Here is a 23,854-nt window from a genome sequence, read left to right as displayed (position 1 = left end):
GGTCGGCGCAGACCCGGTGGGCCGGTTTCCGCACTGTATCTCTAAATTGTCACCAAGGTGGCAGAATCCCATAGTCACACACCATGAATATCTACATTCCTACATCAGGTTCTTGAACACGCTATTGGTCAGGGGTTATGGGGAGAAGGCAGGAGAATGGGGTTAGGAGGGAGAGATAGATCAGCCATAATTGAATTCTGCTCCCATCACTTATGACCTGCTCAATCCCCCATTTCAGCATCAGACATCTGTGCACCACTTTGTACTACTTTTCCAGTTGTGCTTACAAAAATTATCCAAGACAGTGGGTGGGATGTATTGCCCAAGGCTGCCTGTGACACTGCTGCAAGTAAAACGTTCATGGTGCCTGTACCTCGCCATACTTGCAAGCATGACCAAGTACGTAAATTGAAATGCAGACATTTGACACTCCAGCAATAATTTGAAGTCATATTCAAAGAATTTAGGAAAGCAAAACATTTATTTGAAATGTACATCTTGCGAGATCAAACGCAAATTCATTGTCTCTTGAAAGCTTCAACTCTGTAAACAAAAGAAAAAGGTTCAGAACAAAAATACACAGATAATTAGAATAGTCATTCAATTTGATGGTCATCATTCAAAAACAACAGAAGGGGACCACTGTTCTCTCATTCACCTTGGATGTGTCTGGTACCCCATCATGCACCCCGCAAACATTCCTGAATCTCAGACCAATATATCAAAATCATGCAGCAACTCAAACCATGGCCTTTAAACCATTTGAGGCATTTCCAGGACACAAGGAGCTGGAGTAACTCAGCGAGACAGGCAGGATCCTTGGAGAATATGGAGAGGCGACGCTTCAGGTCAGGACCCACCTTCAGATAATTGGTGACTATCTCAAATAGCTATCAACATGTTGTCTGTATTACAATTCTGTCGATCTCCTCTTAAACTTTGGACTTGGGAAAGAAGTATCATGTAATCACTAAAATGGTGTCTACTCGTGACATGCTCAAAAAATGAATTACTGGAGAAGTAGAGCAGGCCATACGGTAGTGGAAGGAAATACACAATTTATTTATCACTAGAATTTCAAAATAATATTTATAATTGGACAATAAAACAACAAAATTGTGAACTACTAGTAAAGTGGAGATAATTGCCTGGTTGGAATAAGTGATGAGAGCTCGAAATAAGGAACCCATCTCCCCACCCCCAAAAAAGTACCAACACCTACCTGGATCTGCAGCTATTCCTCGCTCTTCACACCTGGAAAAGTAAACTCGGGTCAGTTTGTACACAAAAAGGTGCCAGATTTAACCAATGTCTTTGCTAGCATCAGATACATTTGGCTTATTTGCTCATAATCAGCATGATCGATAAGACGGGGAAAAAAGTTTCAACATCATTTACTAGAATAAGAAGATTAGCTGACGGATTAATTATCAACGTACCTGAGCTGCCTGCACCCACTGCTCCACATGTGCCATCCATTTCTGCATCCACCCTGTGCAGGAAGACAACATTCTTACTTAATTTACAACTTGAATTTTAAATCCTTCACAATGTACGCAAACGGACTTCAGTGCAGGCCAAGGAAGACCTCCACATCTGATGACAGAAGAATTCTCTCTATTTATAAAGAAAAATCCCCAAACACCTGTCCGACAGATCAGAAACACTCTTCATTGCAAACAAAGGATATGGGACATAATACTGAACATGACTACTTTAATTTACATGACATTGCTGTTTCCCAAATATTATGGTGCCCTGAAATGACGGGACTACGTATAAACATTGCTGTAATTTCTACATGGTGAAACCAAAATGTATAAAAATGGCCTTTATTAAAATCGGACAATGTGCACTGAAACCACATGTGATTTTTTTTCTATAACAAATCTCAAATTGTGAAGTAGAGGCAAATAAATAAATGATGGGCCTTTGTCCCAAACATCATGGAGGGCGCTGTAAGGAACCTATTCCCATCCCCAAAAAAGAACCTACCTGGATCTGCAGCTGTTCCTCGCAGCTCTTCACTCCTGGAAAAGTAAACTCGGGTCAGTTCGTACACAAAAAGGTGCCAGATTTAACCAATGTCTTTGCTAGCATCAGATACATTTGGCTTATTTGCTCAACATCAGCATGATCGATAAGACGGGGAAAAAAGTTTCAACATCATTTACTAGAATAAGAAAATTAGCCGACGGATTAGTTATCAACGTACCTGAGCTGCCTGCACCCACTGCTCCACATGTGCCATCCATTTCTGCATCCACCCTGTGCAGGAAGACAACATTCATACTTAATTGACTACTTGATTTTTTTTTAAATCCGCCACAATGTACAATTTTAAACCACTGCTGTTCAGAAAAAACACTGATTGAAATCACTGCAGGAAGCCAGCAGGAAACCAAATGACAACCCCCAACCATTTGACATGAACTTCGCAATCAACTATTTAAATTTCACCAAAGTTTCACTCACAATGGAACAGATTGATGTCTTGGTGGACTTTGGGAATGCTTTTGGAGGTGAGACGTTGCGTCGCGCCAGGGTCTTGGGCCTGTCCCACTTTGACCGTCAGTTACACGAGAGGCCGGTGGCGCACAAAGATTTTGTTCACTACAAAATTTCAGAGCACCGCGATACCGCACACGACTCCATACCCCTCCGCGCTTCTCAGTGGGACCGGCCCCGCGCGGCCACATGATGCCCGTGCTCGTCAACGCTATCTCGTAATTTGCGTGTGCCAAGGACAGCAAGTTGGACTTAAAGCTAAACATTATTCCACTGATCTCACTTGAGCAAGCAATACCATGTGGATTAAAAAAAAAAAAACAATTTCAAAGTCAAAATAGTCTTTTATTAAATACAATCAACAAAATGGCTTTTTACAAAATCATCGTGGATGATTGCCTCTGCTCCATAAACAGCATGAAGCTACAGCGGGCCAGGCAGTGCCAGGGGAGGCAGATCTCTGGGCCCGGGGGAGATGGTGAGAAACTACGGTGGTGGAAGTGCAGTGAGAGAGTGCGGGGAGTGTGAAGGGGGGAGAGAGAGAGAGTGCAGGCAGGGGGAGAGAGAGAGTGCAGGCAGGGAGAAAGAGTGCAGGCAGGGAGAAAGAGAGTGCAGGCAGGGAGAAAGAGTGCAGGCAGGGAGAAAGAGAGTGCAGGCAGGGAGAAAGAGAGTGAGTGCAGGCAGGGCGAGAGAGTGAGAGCAGGCAGGGTGATAGTGCAGGGAGAGAGAAATAGAGAGAAGATGAGAGACCGCACCAACACACCTCCTCATCACCAATCTACCAATGGCCGCTGCGCTGCGGCTTATATAGCCGCCTCACGCCTGCACAGGAACCCGTATATGGCCCTTGTGCATGCGCCGCCCCCTTATATGGCCCTTGTGCATGCGCCGCCCCCTTATATGGCCCTTGTGCATGCGCCGTGACCTTATATAGTCCCCACGCATGCGCCGTGACCTTATATAGTCCCCACGCATGCGCCGTGACCTTATATAGTTCACACGCATGCGCCGTGACCTTATATAGTCCACACGCATGCGCCATAACTATATATGGCCATCAAACATGCACTGCAATCATATATCCGCCTCATTACTACTCATTCATGAGTGGTGTGGCTTCTGTGCTAGACAGACACAGCAACGTCTCTCCAGAGTTGCTGCCTGTACCGCTGAGTTACTGCAGCTTTTTGTGCTGTTCTGCAGTGTGGTACTGCTCGATCGATACAGTGCCCTCCATAATGTTTGGGACAAAGGCCCGTGATTTGTTTACTTGCCTCTGCTCCACAATTTGAGATTTGTAATAGGAAAGAGAAAAAAGAAATCACCATGTGGTTAAAATGATGCATCAAAGTGAGGGCCAAAGTTGTGCCAATGAAAGTCAAAGAAGCCATTATGAGACTGAGAAAGAAGAATAAAACTTTGATAGAGGTCTTTAAAATGACGAGAGGGATAGACAGACTTGACGTGGACAAGCTTTTCCCATTGAGAGTAGGGAAGATTCAAACAAGAGGACATGACTTCAGAATTAAGGAACAGAAGTTTAGGGGTAACATGAGGGGGAACTTCTTTACTCAGAGAGTGGTAGCTGTGCGGAATGAGTGGAAGTGGTGGAGGCAGGTTCGATTTTATCATTCAAAAATAAATTGGATAGGTATATGGATGGGAAAGGAATGGAGGGTTGTGGTCTGAGTGTAAGTAGATGGGACTAGGGGAAAATAATTGTTCGGCATGGACTTGTAGGGCCGAGATGGCCTGTTTCCGTGCTGTAATTGTTATATGGTTATATATGGTTAATATCTGACAATGTGCAATTTAACCACATGTGATTTTTTTTCCATTACAAATCCAAAATTGTGGAGTAGAGAGGCAAATAAATAAATGATGGGTCTTTGACCCAAACATTATAGAGGGCACTGTAACTAACCTATTCCCACCCCCCATAAAAGTACCAACACCTACCTGGATCTGCAGCTATTCCTCGCTCTTCACGCCTGAAAAAATAAACTTGAGTCAGTTCGTACTCAAAAAGGTGCCAGATTTAACCAATGTCTTTGCTAGCATCAGATACATTTGGCTTATTTGCTCATAATCAGCATGATCGATAAGACGGGGAAAAAAGTTTCAACATCATTTACTAGACTGAGAAGATTAGCTGAAGGATTAATTAGCAATGTACCTGAGCTGGCTGCACCCACTGCTCCACATGTGACATCCATTTCTGCATCCACCCTGTGCAGGAAGACAACATTCATACTTAATTCACCACAATTTTTAAATCTATCACGATGTACAATTTTAAACCACTGCTGTTCAGAAAAAACTCATTGAAAACACTCACTGCAGAAAGCCAGCATTAACAGTGTAGCCTAACACGAGTGGCTAAATGTGCCCATTCCCAAAGTCCAGCAAGACATCAATCTGCTCCATTGTTCATCAATCTCCAAAGTCTCTAGAATCAGTAACCAAATAATCCAAACATCTGCCACAGTTGATTGAAGATGAAACCAAATGACAACTCTCAACCATTTGACATGAGCTTCGCAATCTACTATTTAAATCTCACCAAAGTTTCACTCTAGCCGTTATGTGGCAAAGATGAATTTTGTAGTTAAGCACATTGATGTTTATAAAAAGATACGCACAAAATGCTGGGTAACTCCGTTTCCGCACTGTGTTTCTAAACCAAAATAACACAAAGACGTCTAGGTTTGTAGATCAATTGGCTTCGGTAATAAATTGTGACTGTCCCGACCTAGTACTTATGTGCGGGTCGGCGTGGACACGGTGGGCCAAGGGCCCGTTTCCGCGCTTTGTCTCTTGTGCCCCTGTCCCACTTGCGTGTCCTTGGCACGCCAATTACTCGACGGTCACGCGCGACTTCATGCACCCGCACAGCCTTCTGGTGCGCGTGACGTCATTTGACGATAGACACAAAATGCAGGACTAACTCAGCGGGACCGGCAGCATATCTGGAGAGAAGCAATGGGTGACGTTTCGGGTCGAGACTTCTTCAATGTGAAAGAAGGATCTTGACCCGAACGTCATCTATTCCTTCTTCTCTCCAGAGATGCTGCCGGTCCCGCTGAGTTACTCCAGCATTTTGTGTCTATCTTCAATTTTCTTGGCCCCGCTCTGGGAGTAGAAGTGGGGGCGGATACCGACCGCAACGGCGATCGTTTGCTTGATTCAGCTGCTTTTGGAGGCGAGACGTTGCGTCGTGCCAGGGTCTTGGGCCTGCCCCACTTTGGCCGTCAGTTATGCGACAGGCCGGTGGCGCGCAAAGATTTTGTTCACTACAAAATTTTGGAGCGCCGCGATACCGCGCACGACTCCATACCCCTCCGCGCTTCTCAGTGGACCTGCCCCGTGCGGCCACATGATGCCCGTGCTCGTCAACGCGATGAGGAAGGCCCGTGATTTGCGTGCCAAGGACACGCAAGTGGGACAGGGCCTTAAAGCTAAACATTATTCCACTGATCTCACTTGAGCAAGCAATACCACATGGATTAATAAAAATAAACAATTTCAAAGTCAAATATAGCCTTTTATTAAATACAATCAACAAAATCATCGTGGATGATTGCCTCTGCTCCATAAACAGCATGAAGCTACAGCGGGCCAGGCAGTGCCGGGGGAGGCAGATCTCGGGGCCCGGGGAAGATGGTGAGAGACTACGGTGGTGGAAGTGCAGTGAGAGAGTGCGGGGAGTGTGAAGGGGGGAGAGAGAGGGAGAGAGAGAGAGAGAGAGAGAGAGAGAGAGAGAGAGAGTGCAGGCAGGGAGAGAGAGAGTGAAGAGTGGGAGAAAGAGAGTGCAGGCAGGGAGAAAGAGAGCAGGCAGGGAGAAAGAGAGTGAAGAGTGGGAGAAAGAGAGTGCAGGCAGGGAGAAAGAGAGAGCAGGCAGGGAGAAAGAGAGTGAAGAGTGGGAGAAAGAGAGTGCAGGCAGGGAGAAAGAGAGAGCAGGCAGGGAGAGAGAGTGAGTACAGGCAGGGAGAGAGAGCAAGTGCAGGCAGGGAGAGAGCGAGTGCAGGCAGGGAGAGAGAGTGAGAGCAGGCAGGGCGATAGTGCAGGGAAAGAGAGAAGATGAGACCGCACCAACACACCTCCTCATCACCAATCTACCAATGGCCGCTGCGCTGCGGCTTATATAGCCGTCTCACGCCCGCGCAGGAACCTTTATATGGCCCTTGTGCATGCGCCGCCCCCTTATATGGCCCTTGTGCATGCGCCGTGACCTTATAGTCCCCATGCATGCGCCGTGACCTTATATAGTCCCCACGCATGCGCCGTGACCTTATATAGTCCCCACGCATGCGCCGTGACCTTATATAGTCCACACGCATGCGCCATAACCATATATGGCCATCAAACATGCACTGCAATCTTATATATCCGCCTCATTACTACTCATTCATGAGTGGTGTGGCTTCTGTGCTAGACAGACACAGCAACGTCTCTCCAGAGTTGCTGCCTGTACCGCTGAGTTACTGCAGCTTTTTGTGCTGTTCTGCAGTGTGGTACTGCTCGATCGATACAGTGCCCTCCATAATGTTTGGGACAAAGGCTCATGATTTGTTTACTTGCCTCTGCTCCACAATTTGAGATTTGTAATAGGAAAGAGAAAAAAGAAATCACCATGTGATTAAAATGATGCATCAAAGTGAGGGCCAAAGTTGTGCCAATTTAAAGTCAAAGAAGCCATTATGAGACTGAGAAAGAAGAATAAAACTTTGATAGAGGTCTTTAAAATGATGAGAGGGATAGACAGAGTTGACGTGGACAAGCTTTTCCCCATTGAGAGTAGGGAAGATTCAAACAAGAGGACACGACTTCAGAATTAAGGAACAGAAGTTTAGGGGTGACATGAGGGGGAACTTCTTTACTCAGAGAGTGGTAGCTGTGTGGAATGAGCTTCCAGTGGACGTGGTGGAGGAAGGTTCGAATTTATCATTCAAAAATAAATTGGATAGGTATATGGATGGGAAAGGAATGGAGGGTTATAGTCTGAGTGTAGGTAGATGGGACTAGGGGAAAATAATTGTTCGGCATGGACTTGTAGGGCCGAGATGGCCTGTTTCCGTGCTGTAATTGTTATATGGTTATATATGGTTAATATCTGACAATGTGCAATTTAACCACGTGTGATTTTCTTTCTATTACAAATCCAAAATTGTGGAGTAGAGAGGGAAATAAATAAATGATGGGTCTTTGTCCCAAACATTATAGAGGGCACTGTAACTAACCTATTCCCACCCCCATAAAAGTACCAACACCTACCTGGCTCTGCAGCTATTCCTCGCTCTTCACACCTGGAAAAGTAAACTCGAGTCAGTTCGTACTCAAAAAGGTGCCAGATTTAACCAATGTCTTTGCTAGCATCAGATACATTTGGCTTATTTGCTCATAATCAGCATGATCGATAAGACGGGGAAAAAAGTTTCAACATCATTTACTAGACTGAGAAGATTAGCTGAAGGATTAATTAGCAATGTACCTGAGCTGCCTGCCCCCACTGCTCCACAGGTGACATCCATTTCTGCATCCACCCTATGCAGGAAGACAACATTCATACTTAATTCACCACAATTTTTAAATCTATCACGATGTACAATTTTAAACCACTGCTGTTCAGAAAAACACTCACTGCAGAAAGCCAGCATTGATGTTTATAAAAAGATACGCACAAAATGCTGGGTAACTCCGTTTCTGCACTGTGTTTCTAAACCAAAATAACACAAAGACGTCTAGGTTTGTAGATCAATTGGCTTCGGTAATAAATTGTGACTATCCCGACCTAGTACTTATGTGCGGGTCGGCGTGGACTCGGTGGGCCAAGGGCCCGTTTCCGCGCTTTGTCTCTTGTGCCCGTCCCACTTGCGTGTCCTTGGCACGCCAATTACTCGACGGTCACGCGCGACTTCATGCACCCGCACAGCCTTCTGGTGCGCGTGACGTCATTTGACGATAGACACAAAATGCAGGACTAACTCAGCGGGACCGGCAGCATATCTGGATCACTGGGTGACGTTTCGGGTCGAGACTTCTTCAATGTGAAAGAAGGATCTTGACCCGAACGTCATCTATTCCTTCTTCTCTCCAGAGATGCTGCCGGTCCCGCTGAGTTACTCCAGCATTTTGTGTCTATCTTCAATTTTCTTGGCCCCGCTCTGGGAGTAGAAGTGGGGGCGGATACCGACCGCAACGGCGATCGTTTGCTTGATTCAGCTGCTTTTGGAGGCGAGACGTTGCGTCGTGCCAGGGTCTTGGGCCTGCCCCACTTTGGACGTCAGTTATGCGACAGGCCGGTGGCGCGCAAAGATTTTGTTCACCACAAAATTTTGGAGCGCCGCGATACCGCGCACGACTCCATACCCCTCCGCGCTTCTCAGTGGACCTGCCCCGTGCGGCCACATGATGCCCGTGCTCGTCAACGCGATGAGGAAGGCTCGTGATTTGCGTGCCAAGGACACGCAAGTGGGACAGGGCCTTAAAGCTAAACATTATTCCACTGATCTCACTTGAGCAAGCAACACCACATGGATTAATAAAAATAAACAATTTCAAAGTCAAATATAGTCTTTTATTAAATACAATCAACAAAATCACCGCGGATGATTGCCTCTGCTCCATAAACAGCATGAAGCTACAGCGGGCCAGGCAGTGCCGGGGGAGGCAGATCTCGGGGCCCGGGGGAGATGGTGAGAGACTACGGTGGTGGAAGTGCAGTGAGAGAGTGCGGGGAGTGTGAAGGGGGGAGAGAGAGAGAGAGAGAGAGAGTGCAGGCAGGGAGAGAGAGAGTGAAGAGTGGGAGAAAGAGAGTGAGAGAAAGAGAGTGCAGGCTGGGAGAGAGAGAGTGCAGGCAGGGAGAGAGAGAGTGCAGGCAGGGAGAGAGAGTGCAGGCAGGGAGAAAGAGAGTGAAGAGTGGGAGAAAGAGAGTGCAGGCAGGGAGAAAGAGAGTGCAGGCTGGGAGAGAGAGAGAGCGAATGCAGGCAGGGAGAGAGTGAGTGCAGGCAGGGAGAGAGTGAGTGCAGGCAGGGCGATAGTGCAGGGATAGAGAGAAGATGAGAGACCGCACCAACACACCTCCTCATCACCAATCTACCAATGGCCGCTGCGCTGCGGCTTATATAGCCCTCACGCCTGCACAGGAACCCGTATATGGCCCTTGTGCATGCGCCGTGACCTTATATAGCCCCCACGCAAGCGCCGTGACCTTATATAGTTCGCACGCATGCGCCGTGACCTTATATAGTCCACACACATGCGCCATAACCATATATGGACATCAAACATGCACTGCAATCTTATATATCCGCCTCATTACTACTCATTCATGAGTGGTGTGGCTTCTGTGCTAGTCACAGACAGAGCAACGTCTCTAGAGATGCTGCCTGTACCGCTGAGTTACTGCAGCTTTTTGTGCTGTTCTGCAGTGTGGTAGAGCTCAATCGATACACAGTGCCCTCCATAATGTTTGGGACAAAGGCCCATGATTTGTTTACTTGCCTCTGCTCCACAATTTGAGATTTGTAATAGGAAAGAGAAAAAAAATCACCATGTGGTTAAAATGCACATTTATGCAGAAAATTATGCATCAAAGTGAGGGCCAAAGTTGTGCCAATGAAAGGCTGAGAAAGAAGAATAAAACTGTTAAAGAGACATCAGCCCTACCTTCGTCTAACCAAAATCAACTGTTTGGAACATCATTAAGAAGAAAGAGAGCACTGGCGAGTTTACTAATCGCAAAGGGACTGGCAGGCCAAGGAAAGACCTCCACAGCAAATAAAAATTCCCAAACACTCAAAAAAAGCATAAGATAAAGATGGCTGCAATACAGGCCTGGCTAGGTGATGCTGTGCCAGGCCTATGTGGCAGCCATCTTTATCTTATGCTTTGGGGCAACATGAGGGGGAACTTCTTTACTCAGAGAGTGGTAGCTGTGTGGAATGAGCTTCCAAGTGGAAGTGGTGGAGGTTCGATTTTATCATTCAAAAATAAATTGGATAGGTATATGGATGGGAAAGGAATGGAGGGTTATGGTCTGAGTGTAGGTAGATGGGACTAGGGGATGGACTTGTAGGGCCGAGATGGCCTGTTTCCGTGCTGTAATTGTTATATGGTTATATATGGTTAATATCTGACAATGCGCAATTTAACCACATGTGATTATTTTTCTATTACAAATCCAAAATTGTGGAGTAGAGGCAAATAAATAAATGATGGGTCTTTGTCCCAAACATTATAGAGGGCACTGTAACTAACTTATTCCCACCCCCAAAAAAAGTACCAACACCTACCTGGATCTGCAGCTGTTTCTCGGAGCTCTTCACACCTGGAAAAGTAAACTCGAGTCAGTTCGTTCTCAAAAAGGTGCCACATTTAACCAATGTCTTTGCTAGCATCAGATACATTTGGCTTATTTGCTCATAATCAGCATGATCGATAAGACGGGGAAAAAAGTTTCAACATCATTTACTAGACTGAGAAGATTAGCTGAAGGATTAATTAGCAATGTACCTGAGCTGCCTGCCCCCACTGCTCCACATGTGACATCCATTTCTGCATCCACCCTATGCAGGAAGACAACATTCATACTTAATTCACCACAATTTTTAAATCTATCACGATGTACAATTTTAAACCACTGCTGTTCAGAAAAACACTCACTGCAGAAAGCCAGCATTGATGTTTATAAAAAGATACGCACAAAATGCTGGGTAACTCCGTTTCCGCACTGCGTTTCTAAACCAAAATAACACAAAGACGTCTAGGTTTGTAGATCAATTGGCTTCGGTAATAAATTGTGACTGTCCTGACCTAGTACTTATGTGCGGGTCGGCGTGGACTCGGTGGGCCAAGGGCCCGTTTCCGCGCTTTGTCTCTTGTGCCCCTGTCCCACTTGCGTGTCCTTGGCACGCCAATTACTCGACGGTCACGCGCGACTTCATGCACCCGCACAGCCTTCTGGTGCGCGTGACGTCATTTGACGATAGACACAAAATGCAGGACTAACTCAGCGGGACCGGCAGCATATCTGGAGAGAAGCAATGGGTGACGTTTCGGGTCGAGACTTCTTCAATTTGAAAGAAGGATCTTGACCCGAACGTCATCTATTCCTTCTTCTCTCCAGAGATGCTGCCGGTCCCGCTGAGTTACTCCAGCATTTTGTGTCTATCTTCAATTTTCTTGGCCCCGCTCTGGGAGTAGAAGTGGGGGCGGATACCGACCGCAACGGCGATCGTTTGCTTGATTCAGCTGCTTTTGGAGGCGAGACGTTGCGTCGTGCCAGGGTCTTGGGCCTGCCCCACTTTGGCCGTCAGTTATGCGACAGGCCGGTGGCGCTCAAAGATTTTGTTCACTACAAAATTTTGCAGCGCCGCGATACCGCGCACGACTCCATACCCCTCCGCGCTTCTCAGTGGACCTGCCTCGTGCGGCCACATGATGCCCGTGCTCGTCAACGCGATGAGGAAGGCTCGTGATTTGCGTGCCAAGGACACGCAAGTGGGACAGGGCCTTAAAGCTAAACATTATTCCACTGATCTCACTTGAGCAAGCAATACCACATGGATTAATAAAAATAAACAATTTCAAAGTCAAATATAGTCTTTTATTAAATACAATCAACAAAATCATCGTGGATGATTGCCTCTGCTCCATAAACAGCATGAAGCTACAGCGGGCCAGGCAGTGCCGGGGGAGGCAGATCTCGGGGCCCGGGGGAGATGGTGAGAGACTAGGGTGGTGGAAGTGCAGTGAGAGAGTGCGGGGAGTGTGAAGGGGGGAGAGAGAGAGAGAGAGAGAGAGTGCAGGCAGGGAGAGAGAGAGTGCAGGCAGGGAGAAAGAGAGTGAAGAGTGGGAGAAAGAGAGTGCAGGCAGGGAGAGAGAGAGTGCAGGCAGGGAGAAAGAGAGTGCAGGCAGGGAGAAGAGAGAGAGCAGGCAGGGAGAGAGAGTGAGTGCAGGCAGGGAGAGAGTGAGAGCAGGCAGGGAGAGAGTGAGAGCAGGCAGGGAGAGAGTGAGAGCAGGCAGGGAGAGAGTGAGAGCAGGCAGGGAGAGAGTGAGAGCAGGCATGGCAATAGTGCAGGGATAGAGAGAAGATGAGAGACCGCACCAACACACCTCCTCATCACCAATCTACCAATGGCCGCTGCGCTGCGGCTTATATAGCCGCCTCACGCCTGCACAGGAACCCGTATATGGCCCTTGTGCATGCGCCGCCCCCTTATATGGCCCTTGTGCATGCGCCGTGACCTTATATAGCCGCCACGCATGCGCCGTGACCTTATATAGTCCCCACGCATGCACCGTGACCTTATACAGTTCACACGCATGCGCCGTGACCTTATATAGTCCCCACGCATGCACCGTGACCTTATACAGTTCACACGCATGCGCCGTGACCTTATATAATCCACACGCATGCGCCATAACCATATATGGCCATCAAACATGCACTGCAATCTTATATATCCGCCTCATTACTACTCATTCATGAGTGGTGTGGCTTCTGTGCTAGACAGACACAGCAACGGCTCTCCAGAGTTGCTGCCTGTACCGCTGAGTTACTGCAGCTTTTTGTGCTGTTCTGCAGTGTGGTACTGCTCGATCGATACAGTGCCCTCCATAATGTTTGGGACAAAGGCTCATGATTTGTTTACTTGCCTCTGCTCCACAATTTGAGACTTGTAATAGGAAAGAGAAAAAAGAAATCACCATGTGATTAAAATGATGCATCAAAGTGAGGGCCAAAGTTGTGCCAATTTAAAGTCAAAGAAGCCATTATGAGACTGAGAAAGAAGAATAAAACTTTGATAGAGGTCTTTAAAATGATGAGAGGGATAGACAGAGTTGACGTGGACAAGCTTTTCCCCATTGAGAGTAGGGAAGATTCAAACAAGAGGACACGACTTCAGAATTAAGGAACAGAAGTTTAGGGGTGACATGAGGGGGAACTTCTTTACTCAGAGAGTGGTAGCTGTGTGGAATGAGCTTCCAGTGGAAGTGGTGGAGGCAGGTTCGATTTTATCATTCAAACATAAATTGGATAGGTATATGGATGGGAAAGGAATGGAGGGTTATGGTCTGAGTGTAGGTAGATGGGACTAGGGGAAAATAATTGTTCGGCATGGACTTGTAGGGCCGAGATGGCCTGTTTCCGTGCTGTAATTGTTATATGGTTAATATCTGACAACGTGCAATTTAACCACATGTGATTTTTTTTCTATTACAAATCCAAAATTGTGGAGTAGAGACGCAAATAAATAAATGATGGGTCTTTGTCCCAAACATTATAGAGGGCACTGTAACTAACCTATTCCCACCCCCCATAAAAGTACCAACACCTACCTGGATCTGCAGCTATTCCTCGCTCTTCACACCTGGAAAAGTAAACTCGAGTCAGTTCGTACTCAAAAAGGTGCCACATTTAACCAATGTCTTTGCTAGCATCAGATACATTTGCCTTATTTGCTCATAATCAGCATTATCGATAAGACGGGGAAAAAAGTTTCAACATCATTTACTACACTGAGAAGATTAGCTGAAGGATTAATTAGCAATGTACCTGAGCTGGCTGCACCCACTGCTCCACATGTGACATCCATTTCTGCATCCACCCTATGCAGGAAGACAACATTCATACTTAATTCACCACAATTTTTAAATCTATCACGATGTACAATTTTAAACCACTGCTGTTCAGAAAAACACTCACTGCAGAAAGCCAGCATTGATGTTTATAAAAAGATACGCACAAAATGCTGGGTAACTCCGTTTCCGCACTGCGTTTCTAAACCAAAATAACACAAAGACGTCTAGGTTTGTAGATCAATTGGCTTCGGTAATAAATTGTGACTGTCCCGACCTAGTACTTATGTGCGGGTCGGCATGGACTCGGTGGGCCAAGGGCCCGTTTCCGCGCTTTGTCTCTTGAGCCCCTGTCCCACTTGCGTGTCCTTGGCACGCCAATTACTCGACGGTCACGCGCGACTTCATGCACCCGCACAGCCTTCTGGTGCGCGTGACGTCATTTGACGATAGACACAAAATGCAGGACTAACTCAGCGGGACCGGCAGCATATCTGGAGAGAAGCAATGGGTGATGTTTCGGGTCGAGACTTCTTCAATTTGAAAGAAGGATCTTGACCCGAACGTCATCTATTCCTTCTTCTCTCCAGAGATGCTGCCGGTCCCGCTGAGTTACTCCAGCATTTTGTGTCTATCTTCAATTTTCTTGGCCCCGCTCTGGGAGTAGAAGTGGGGGCGGATACCGACCGCAACGGCGATCGTTTGCTTGATTCAGCTGCTTTTGGAGGCGAGACGTTGCGTCGTGCCAGGGTCTTGGGCCTGCCCCACTTTGGCCGTCAGTTATGCGACAGGCCGGTGGCGCGCAAAGATTTTGTTCACTACAAAATTTTGGAGCGCCGCGATACCGCGCACGACTCCATACCCCTCCGCGCTTCTCAGTGGACCTGCCCCGTGCGGCCACATGATGCCCGTGCTCGTCAACGCGACGAGGAAGGCTCGTGATTTGCGTGCCAAGGACACGCAAGTGGGACAGGGCCTTAAAGCTAAACATTATTCCACTGATCTCACTTGAGCAAGCAATACGACATGGATTAATAAAAATAAACAATTTCAAAGTCAAATATAGTCTTTTATTAAATACAATCAACAAAATCATCGTGGATGATTGCCTCTGCTCCATAAACAGCATGAAGCTACAGCGGGCCAGGCAGTGCCAGGGGAGGCAGATCTCGGGGCCCGGGGGAGATGGTGAGAGACTACGGTGGTGGAAGTGCAGTGAGAGAGTGCGGGGAGTGTGAAGGGGGGAGAGAGAGAGAGAGAGAGAGAGAGTGCAGGCAGGGAGAGAGAGAGTGCAGGCAGGGAGAGAGAGAGTGAAGAGTGGGAGAAAGAGAGTGCAGGCAGGGAGAAAGAGAGAGCAGGCAGGGAGAGAGAGAGTGCAGGCAGGGAGAGAGAGAGTGAAGAGTGGGAGAAACAGAGAGCAGGCAGGGAGAGAAAGCGAGTGCAGGCAGGGAGAGAGTGAGTGCAGGCAGGGAGAGAGTGAGAGCAGGCAGGGTGATAGTGCAGGGATAGAGAGAAGATGAGAGACCGCACCAACACACCTCCTCATCACCAATCTACCAATGGCCGCTGCGCTGCGGCTTATATAGCCCTCACGCCTGCACAGGAACCTTTATATGGCCCTTGTGCATGCGCCGTGACCTTATATAGTTCGCACGCATGCGCCGTGACCTTATATAGCCCCCACGCATGCGCCGTGACCTTATATAGTTCGCACGCATGCGCCGTGACCTTATATAGTCCACACGCATGCACCATAACCATATATGGCCATCAAACATGCACTGCAATCTTATATATCCGCCTCATTACTACTCATTCATGAGTGGTGTGGCTTCTGTGCTAGTCACAGACAGAGCAACGTCTCTCTAGAGATGCTGCCTGTACCGCTGAGTTACTGCAGCTTTTTGTGCTGTTCTGCAGTGTGGTAGAGCTCAATCGATACACAGTGCCCTCCATAATGTTTGGGACAAAGGCCCATGATTTGTTTACTTGCCTCTGCTCCACAATTTGAGATTTGTAATAGGAAAGAGAAAAAAAATCACCATGTGGTTAAAATGCACATTTATGCAGAAAATTATGCATCAAAGTGAGGGCCAAAGTTGTGCCAATGAAAGGCTGAGAAAGAAGAATAAAACTGTTAAAGAGACATCAGCCCTACCTTCGTCTTACCAAAATCAACTGTTTGGAACATCATTAAGAAGAAAGAGAGCACTGGCGAGTTTACTAATCGCAAAGGGACTGGCAGGCCAAGGAAAGACCTCCACAGCAAATAAAAAGTCCCAAAAATTCAAAAAAAGCATAAGATAAAGATGGCTGCAATACAGGCCTGGCTAGGTGATGCTGTGCCAGGCCTATGTTGCAGCCATCTTTATCTTATGCTTAGGGGCAACATGAGGGGGAACTTCTTTACTCAGAGTGGTAGCTGTGTGGAATGAGCTTCCAAGTGGAAATGGTGGAGGTTCGATTTTATCCTTCAAAAATAAATTGGATAGATATGGATGGGAAAGGAATGGAGGGTTATGGTCTGAGTGTAGGTAGATGGGACTAGGGGATGGACTTGTAGGGCCGAGATGGCCTGTTTCCGTGCTGTAATTGTTATATGGTTATATATGGTTAATATCTGACAATGTGCAATTTAACCACATGTGATTTTTTTTCTATTACAAATCCAAAATTGTGGAGTAGAGGCAAATAAATAAATGATGGGTCTTTGTCCCAAACATTATAGAGGGCACTGTAACTAACCTATTCCCACCCCCAAAAAAAGTACCAACACCTACCTGGATCTGCAGCTGTTTCTCGGAGCTCTTCACACCTGGAAAAGTAAACTCGGGTCAGTTTGTACTCAAAAAAGTGCCAGATTTAACCAACGTTTTTGCTAGCATCAGATACATTTGGCTTATTTGCTCATAATCAGCATGATCGATAAGACGGGGAAAAAAGTTTCAACATCATTTACTAGACTGAGAAGATTAGCTGAAGGATTAATTAGCAATGTACCTGAGCTGGCTGCACCCACTGCTCCACATGCGCATCTCATTACCATTCATGAGGGGTGTGGTTTATCTGCGAATTGACAAATACTGACTTTTAAAATCCTCATTGAAATCACTGCAGAAAGCCAGCATTAACAGTGTAACCTAACACGAGTAGCTAAATGTGCCCATTCACAAAGTCCAGCAAGACATTAATTGATCCTGTCCTCGGCTGCTGTCTGTACGGAATTTGTACATTCTCCCCGTGAACGCGTGGGTTTTTCCCCGGGTGCTTCGGTTTCGTCCCACACTCCAAAGGCGTGCAGGTTTGTAGGTTAATTGGCTTTGGTAAAAAAATGGACAGTCGCGGCCTAGTATTTGTGTGCGGGTCGGCGTGGGCCGAAGGGTCTGATTCCGCGCTTTAATTTAATTAACTTTATTTCGGACACAAGGTCCAGACAAGGTGCAACATTACATAAAAATGCATAATAGCATATTAAAAAATATCATATGTTTAACTTTATCACTAAAGCTAAACATTACGCTTCGATATCTCGCATTGGGCAACCAGTAACTACGCGGATCAAAGTTAACTAAACAATATGAAAGCGTACATTTAAAATTATTAAATACAAATCAACATAGAAAACACAAACAGCATGAAGCAACAGAAGTATTGGCGGGGAAGAGAGTTTAGTTTAGACACAGCGCGGTTAAAGGGGCCCTTCGGCCCACCGTGTCCGCGCCGACCTGCGATCTCCACACACTTACATGAATCTTTATCCTACACATTACTAGCGACAATGTTCACATTTATACCAGGACAATCTAGAAACCCGCGCGTCTTTGTGGAGTGTGTGGGAAGAAACTGAGAAAACCCACGCGGGACACGGGGAGAGCGTGCAAACTCCACGCAGCCAGCAGGCGGAGTCGGTCGGGATCGAACCCGCGTCTCCTCCGGCGCTGTGAGGCGGCAACTCTAGCGCTGCGCCACCGTGGAGACAGAGGGGGGGGGGGGAAGAGCGGGAGAATGTGTGTGTGGGGGGGGGGGGGGGGGTGTGGAGGTTGTGTGTGGGGGGGGGGAAGAGTTTGTGGGGGAGAGAGTCAGTGAGGGGGGGAAGAGCGTGTGGGGGGGGGGGGGTAGTGTGTGTACAGGGAGGGGGGAGAGGGAGAGACCGCACCACCACTCACCTCACTCGCCACCAACAGAGACCGATGGCCGCCGCGCAACGGCTTATATGCCCCCCTCACGCATGCGCCATACCCTTATAAGCCCCCCCCCCCCCCCCCCCCCCCCTCACGCATGCGCCGTACCCTCATATGCCCCGCTAACGCATGCGCTGTACCCTTATATGGCCCCCTCGCGCATGTGCCGTCCCCTTACATCGCCGCCTCATCTCATTACCATTCATGAGGGGTGTGGCTTATCTGTGATAGACACGGAGACGTCCCTCAGTGACGTGGTCTCTCCAGAGATGCTGCCCAAATTATAATAGAGGAGGTTACACAAAAAAGCTGGAGAAACTCAGCGGGTGCAGCAGCATCTATGGAGCGAAGGAAATAGGCAACGTTTCGGGCCGAAACCCTTCTTCAGACCTAGAGGAGCTCCTCTAGTATCTTTCATGCTAAGTTTCTGCAGCTTTCTGTGTTGGTCTGCAGTGTAGTAGAGTCAGGCTGGAATCTGCAACAATGTGCATGTTAGTAGATTAGTAGAGAGTGAGGCTGGAATCTGCAGCAAGGTGCATGCAGTGTGTGGGAATGCTGGTTTAAACCAAAGTTGGACACAAAGTGCTGGAATAACACAGCGGGTCACGCCACCCATTTCTTCCATCCCGATATGCTGCCTGTCCCGCTGAGTTAGTCCAGCACTTTGTGTCTCTCTGCCAGTGTAGTATGGTCAAACTTGAATTTGGAGCAATGTCCCATGCAGTAGAGTGAAGCTGGAATATGGAGCAAGGTCCATTGCTGTAGTGTCAAGATGGAATCTGGAGCAAGATGCAATACTGTGGAGACAATAGATGACAGATGCTATAATCTGGAGCAAGGTCCAATGCAATAGTCAAGCTGGAATCTGGAGCAATATCCAATGCAAAGACTCGAGATCCGTGTATCTACGTTTTGACATGCTGCCAGTGCCTGACCTGCTGAATTACTTCAGCACTTTGTGCCCTTTTGTGTAAACCAGCACCTACTGTTCCACGTTTCAACAAACAAAATGTTCAATAAATAAAAACAAATACAAAGCAAGCACAAAGTTATTGGTGCAACCCAGGCAGTTCGGAGTTTTGGAGTAAAATCTAATGCAATAGACTTGAGAGACACCTGGTGCTAGAATCTGGAGCAAAATCAAATGCAATTAATTGATTCAAGAGACTGAGTTTTGATCCAAATGTCAGCATCTGCATTCTCCAGTCTATGCGCCAGAAAACCCCAATTTTTAGTATCTGCAATGGAATAAACACAATGGACTATAGATGTTGAAATCTGAAACAAAGACCAAAACTTGAGACGCAAGGAACAAAAAATGTGCTGGACTAATTCAGCAGATCAGGCAGCATCATCGGAGGACGTTGATAAACAATGCTGCAAAAGTGTCTTCTTAAGACCAGAAGAGTATAATTAGGCCAATTGGCCCATCAAGTCTTCTCCACCATTCAATTATGACTGATCTATCGCTCCCTTCTAACCCCATTCTCCTGCCTCCTCCACAGAACATTCAAGACCCCTACTGATCACGAATGTATCTATCTCTGCCTTAAATATATCCACTGTCTTTGCCTCCATAGGCTTCTGTGGCAAATAATACCACAGATTCATACCCTCTGACTAAAGAAATGCCTCCTCATCTCCTTCCTGAAAGAACATCCTTTAATTCTGAGTCTATGACCTCTAGTGTTGGACTCTCCCACTAGTGGAAACATCCTCCCCACATCCACTCTATCCAAGCCTTTCACTATTCTGTACGTTTCAATGAGGTCCCCCCTCATTCTTCTAAACACCAGCAAATATAGGCCAGTGCTGTCAGATGCTCATCATTTGTCTTGACCAGAAACGTCATTTATTCATGTTCGCCACAGATGTTGCCTATCCCACCGAGTAGCTCCAGCACTTTGTTTTGTAAAAGTGGTCCAACTTTTGCATTATACTTGTCTAGCCTGCACTCAATTAAAAAATGCAAGATGTCTGGCTGCGGGAATGCACCGAAGATAGACACAAAATTGTGGAGTAACTAAGCAGGCAAGGCAGCATCTCTGGAGAATAGGAGGAGGTGACATTTCGGGTCAGAACCCTTCTTCAGGTAGGAGATGCCTCGTTCCATAGGCAGGCAGGGAAATGCATCAACGATTCTCAATGCTAAGCCAAACCCTCGTCCACTTTAAATAGGGATGGGCCAGTGTTTGTTCTCTAGTGCTGAAAATTAGATATTCCTTCCTCCCTTCAATCCCCCACCGTTGAAACTAGACTTCAATCATATGTCCTGGCCACTGCCTTAAGTTCCAGAGCAACAGAACTGTAGATAGCTCGACTCAACTCAGACAACAGCATCAGCAAATACATTTGGCTTTTGATCTCACTGAAAGCTTACAACTTCATCGATTATGGAACGCCTTCTGAAAGTCACCAGTCCTACATCTTTTAAGAGGTTCATATAGGCATGTGAAGGAAGATGAGATATTCCTTCCTCCCTCCAACTCCCCACCAGATAAATGAAGGATATGGATCGTATGCAGGAATTTGAGATTAGTTTATCTTGGCACATTGTGGGCCAAAAGGCCTGTTATTGTGCATCATGGTTCTACTTGAAACACCATATCCAAAATGTGTTCATATCTCATCAGGCAGCATCTGGAGAAGGAATGGGTGACATTTCAGGTCAAGACCCTTCTTCAGACCACCTTGCCACCCATCTGTCCAGGCCTGGATGTTGTCCGGGTCTTGCTGCCATATGACAGTGGATGGGTTTAGCAGCGGAGGAATTAGAAAAGGCACTGAAATAATCGTTACTTCTGACACTTGTCCAAAAGGAAAAATGTTTAAAGCTGAACTGAAAGTTTTCTTGTTAAGCCATAAACCCATTCCATTTCCAGATCCAAGGATAGGACAAAATAATCTAATAAATTTCCTTGGCTTGTCAACAGAAATATTTGATATAATTCCTTAAACTATTTTTGATCTAAGCCTATTTTAGTTTAGTTTAGAGATACAGCTCAGAAATAGGCCCTTCAGCCCACCGAGTCCACATCGACCAGCAATCCCTGCACACTAACACTACTCTGCACACACTAGGGACAATTTACACATACACCAAGCTAATTAACTTACATACCTGCACGTCTTTGGAGTGTGGGAGAAAACCTAAGAACTCTGAGAAAACCCACGCAGGTCACAGGGAGAACGTACAAACTCTGTAGACAGCACCCGTAATCAGGGTCGAACCCGGGTCTCCGGCGCTGCAAGCGCTGTAAGGCAGCAACTCTGCCATTGTGCCGTAATATTAGCAAATAATTATGCTTCAAGTTACTAAGCCATTTTGGTTAAGCTTCTTGGGACTTTAGCGTATTGCATTAAGATTTCATTGGTCACAACATTACAAAGTTTTCATTTTGTTTACCTTGCACTAAATGTTATTCCCTTATCATGTACCTATACACTGTAAATTGCTCGATTGTAATCATGTTTTGACTTTCTGGTGACTGGTTTGCACGCAACATAAGCTTTTCACTGTACCTCGGTACACCTGACAATAAACTAAACTGGGCATGCCTCATCTTACGGATTGCCATATTCATTTCAAAGGTTTGTGCTTTTTTTTTTTATCACTTAAGCAACAATGTGCATTTAACCCCACTTCACACAAACACATAAATTGTGCAAGTGAAATTTTTAAGACAAGTTATTAAACAAAAGCTTTATCTATACAAATGCAGATTCTTATATTTAAATTTTGGACAGGTAGTTTTTCCAAAGTTGAGCAAGATTTACCATTGAATCAGAACTTTAAACAGAACACTACACGACAAAAAACAACTCATTGCAAACCAAGTTGGGATGTTGTGTGGTTATGAACAGTGCTGGATTAACCCACTGGACCCCGTAGTTTGGCCAATCAAGCAGAGTTGAAAACCAGATCATAGGGCTCGTCTGAACTCCAGAACCAGACTCAAAAGAGCACGTTGAATGTCTTGGATTTACACATGGAAGCAAAATTAGAGCGCATCAGTAGCTTTTCAGGGGGCTTCTGATAAAATGCGAGGAAAGTTAGGTAAAAGCTTTCAGCAGTCAACAAACTGAACAACTATAGTCAGAATTGTTAGAGAGCATTGGATGAAGTATGGAAATTAAATCAGGATCTAAATCACCCTCCGCTGCAAAGTATCAAGATGAATACAAATGAAAGATTCTATTGTGTTAAAGGGGAGTTGTGATTTGTTTCCCCTTAACCAGTAACTAAAGACCCACAGATCCAGTTACTGTTCAAACTGCTCAGGGGGTAATATATTTTACAAAGTCTTGTTAGAAAAATGCAGTTATTAACATTTACATGCTGGACAATCATCTGTAATGGTGTCATCATAAATGATAATAATGTGGTAACAATCAGCGACATGACTGATAGAGGGATAAACACCTATTAGTCAAAAACATGGGCAGCGACAGACAACTTTAAATGTGCAAGAACGCAATGACCAATTTAGCTGCAATTTATTAAAAGGTTGATGCATTTGCCCAAAATTTAATGACCAGACTTTACCAACATTGAAATAACTAGAGATACACTCCCAAACTGAAAAAATTCAAACCCTATTTGTAGAACACATTCAGCGAAGGCCGCAAAAGATAGATTCATGTTTGTGTATATAAATTTCAAAGAGCATTTAAAACTATGGGGAAAGGAGGATACAACTTTCCAGCTTGTCAACTTACTTCATGCAACTTGCTTTTTTTCAGCGATATCCTATTGCCAAGCAGCTTAAATATATCATGGAACGTTAATGACAACACAGGAAGTAGCCACCACGTTCCAAGATTCAGTTTTGATCGTACTTTTGAGGGGTTGTTTCTGAGAAAAGAAAACCACCCAGCGTGCTGGCTACAGGGAATATAAAAGTGAATTTTCCACTGCATCAGAACTTTGGCTGGAGCCAGAGGCAAGAGTCTTTGGATATGTTATTGTCAGCATGGTGTCTCTACCAAACTATATGAACAGGTCATTAATCTCATGGCCAAGGGATATTCCTATGCATAAATATCTGCTGTGTGTTTGCCTGCATTAAAAATCACTCTATCAGAAGCAATTATTTTGTGAAGATGAAAATACATTAATTGTCTGTCACAAAGTGTTGTAAACTTTGCTCAAACAGTTTTGACAATAAATTTACTGTAATCATATTCAAACCTACAATCTTTGCATTAGTTTTGTAGGCACATCTCAATCTTCTGATTTGATGTTCGCTGATATCCTGTCATCTACATACACCAAGGTGGATTTAAGTGAGCTTTGCTTTTTCTTTTGTTTAAGGGTCCATTTAGTCTTGTCGTCACACAACTATGCATTCAGAGCAGCAGCATTTGTCTTAAGTACAAATACAAATTGATTACCGTAGGTCAGTTTTTTTAAAATATAGCATACACTGTATTGCAGTGAAGTCAAATTAGGACAACACAGCTATACAGATCTTAGATATGAAACAAAATATGCAGTTTCAGCTGAAAATATCAAACAAGATCCAACCAAAGCATAGTAACACTGTCCAGTAGGTGAGGAGAAATTACAAATACACAAAATG

The 23,854-nt window shown here is 45.8% G+C and overlaps 3 protein-coding genes and 7 non-coding genes across 29 annotated transcripts; all 10 read right to left on the bottom strand.

Moving 5' to 3' along the window:
• Positions 1–462: 462 nt before the first annotated feature.
• On the bottom strand, positions 463–18,344 carry LOC129707496 (uncharacterized). Of its 20 annotated transcripts, XM_055652584.1 has the most exons (12): positions 18,258–18,344; positions 17,092–17,157; positions 16,872–16,906; positions 14,069–14,121; positions 11,023–11,075; positions 10,803–10,837; positions 4,685–4,737; positions 2,216–2,268; positions 1,996–2,030; positions 1,440–1,492; positions 1,223–1,254; positions 463–543 (listed from the first exon to the last, which is right to left on the bottom strand). In XM_055652584.1, exons 2-11 carry the CDS (start codon positions 17,139–17,141, stop codon positions 1,249–1,251), a joined length of 426 nt encoding a protein of 141 aa, XP_055508559.1. In that variant the 5' UTR covers positions 17,142–17,157; positions 18,258–18,344; the 3' UTR covers positions 463–543; positions 1,223–1,248. The 20 variants fall into 20 exon arrangements, with proteins under 20 accessions (XP_055508559.1, XP_055508545.1, XP_055508549.1 ...); XM_055652570.1 differs by lacking the exon at positions 18,258–18,344 and adding an exon at positions 13,852–13,883 and having other exon boundaries at positions 463–1,254; positions 17,092–17,142; XM_055652574.1 differs by lacking the exons at positions 1,440–1,492; positions 1,996–2,030; positions 18,258–18,344 and adding exons at positions 7,783–7,814; positions 8,000–8,052; positions 13,852–13,883 and having other exon boundaries at positions 463–1,254; positions 17,092–17,120.
• Positions 1,315–1,404, bottom strand: LOC129707597 (small nucleolar SNORD12/SNORD106). Its single transcript, XR_008725207.1, has one exon. It is a non-coding gene; the product is annotated as a small nucleolar SNORD12/SNORD106 (small nucleolar RNA).
• Positions 2,091–2,180, bottom strand: LOC129707596 (small nucleolar SNORD12/SNORD106). Its single transcript, XR_008725206.1, has one exon. It is a non-coding gene; the product is annotated as a small nucleolar SNORD12/SNORD106 (small nucleolar RNA).
• On the bottom strand, positions 4,560–4,649 carry LOC129707602 (small nucleolar SNORD12/SNORD106). Its single transcript, XR_008725211.1, has one exon. It is a non-coding gene; the product is annotated as a small nucleolar SNORD12/SNORD106 (small nucleolar RNA).
• On the bottom strand, positions 4,744–7,776 carry LOC129707494 (uncharacterized). The gene is made up of 2 exons (XM_055652562.1): positions 5,600–7,776; positions 4,744–5,455 (listed from the first exon to the last, which is right to left on the bottom strand). The coding sequence occupies exon 1, from the start codon at positions 6,614–6,616 to the stop codon at positions 5,621–5,623; it is 996 nt and encodes a 331-aa protein (XP_055508537.1). The 5' UTR covers positions 6,617–7,776; the 3' UTR covers positions 4,744–5,455; positions 5,600–5,620.
• LOC129707600 (small nucleolar SNORD12/SNORD106) lies at positions 7,875–7,964 on the bottom strand. Its single transcript, XR_008725210.1, has one exon. It is a non-coding gene; the product is annotated as a small nucleolar SNORD12/SNORD106 (small nucleolar RNA).
• Positions 10,898–10,987, bottom strand: LOC129707599 (small nucleolar SNORD12/SNORD106). Its single transcript, XR_008725209.1, has one exon. It is a non-coding gene; the product is annotated as a small nucleolar SNORD12/SNORD106 (small nucleolar RNA).
• Positions 13,944–14,032, bottom strand: LOC129707603 (small nucleolar SNORD12/SNORD106). The gene has a single exon (XR_008725212.1). It is a non-coding gene; the product is annotated as a small nucleolar SNORD12/SNORD106 (small nucleolar RNA).
• Positions 14,130–16,865, bottom strand: LOC129707495 (uncharacterized). The gene is made up of 3 exons (XM_055652563.1): positions 15,760–16,865; positions 14,708–15,729; positions 14,130–14,563 (listed from the first exon to the last, which is right to left on the bottom strand). The coding sequence occupies exon 2, from the start codon at positions 15,635–15,637 to the stop codon at positions 14,729–14,731; it is 909 nt and encodes a 302-aa protein (XP_055508538.1). The 5' UTR covers positions 15,638–15,729; positions 15,760–16,865; the 3' UTR covers positions 14,130–14,563; positions 14,708–14,728.
• LOC129707598 (small nucleolar SNORD12/SNORD106) lies at positions 16,967–17,056 on the bottom strand. The gene has a single exon (XR_008725208.1). It is a non-coding gene; the product is annotated as a small nucleolar SNORD12/SNORD106 (small nucleolar RNA).
• Positions 18,345–23,854: the final 5,510 nt, after the last annotated feature.

This window comes from Leucoraja erinacea, chromosome 21 (assembly GCF_028641065.1).
Source record: "Leucoraja erinacea ecotype New England chromosome 21, Leri_hhj_1, whole genome shotgun sequence".
NCBI lineage: Eukaryota > Metazoa > Chordata > Chondrichthyes > Rajiformes > Rajidae > Leucoraja > Leucoraja erinaceus.
Note: the sequence above shows the minus strand (reverse complement) of the source record. Positions and strands in the feature narration are given on the sequence as shown.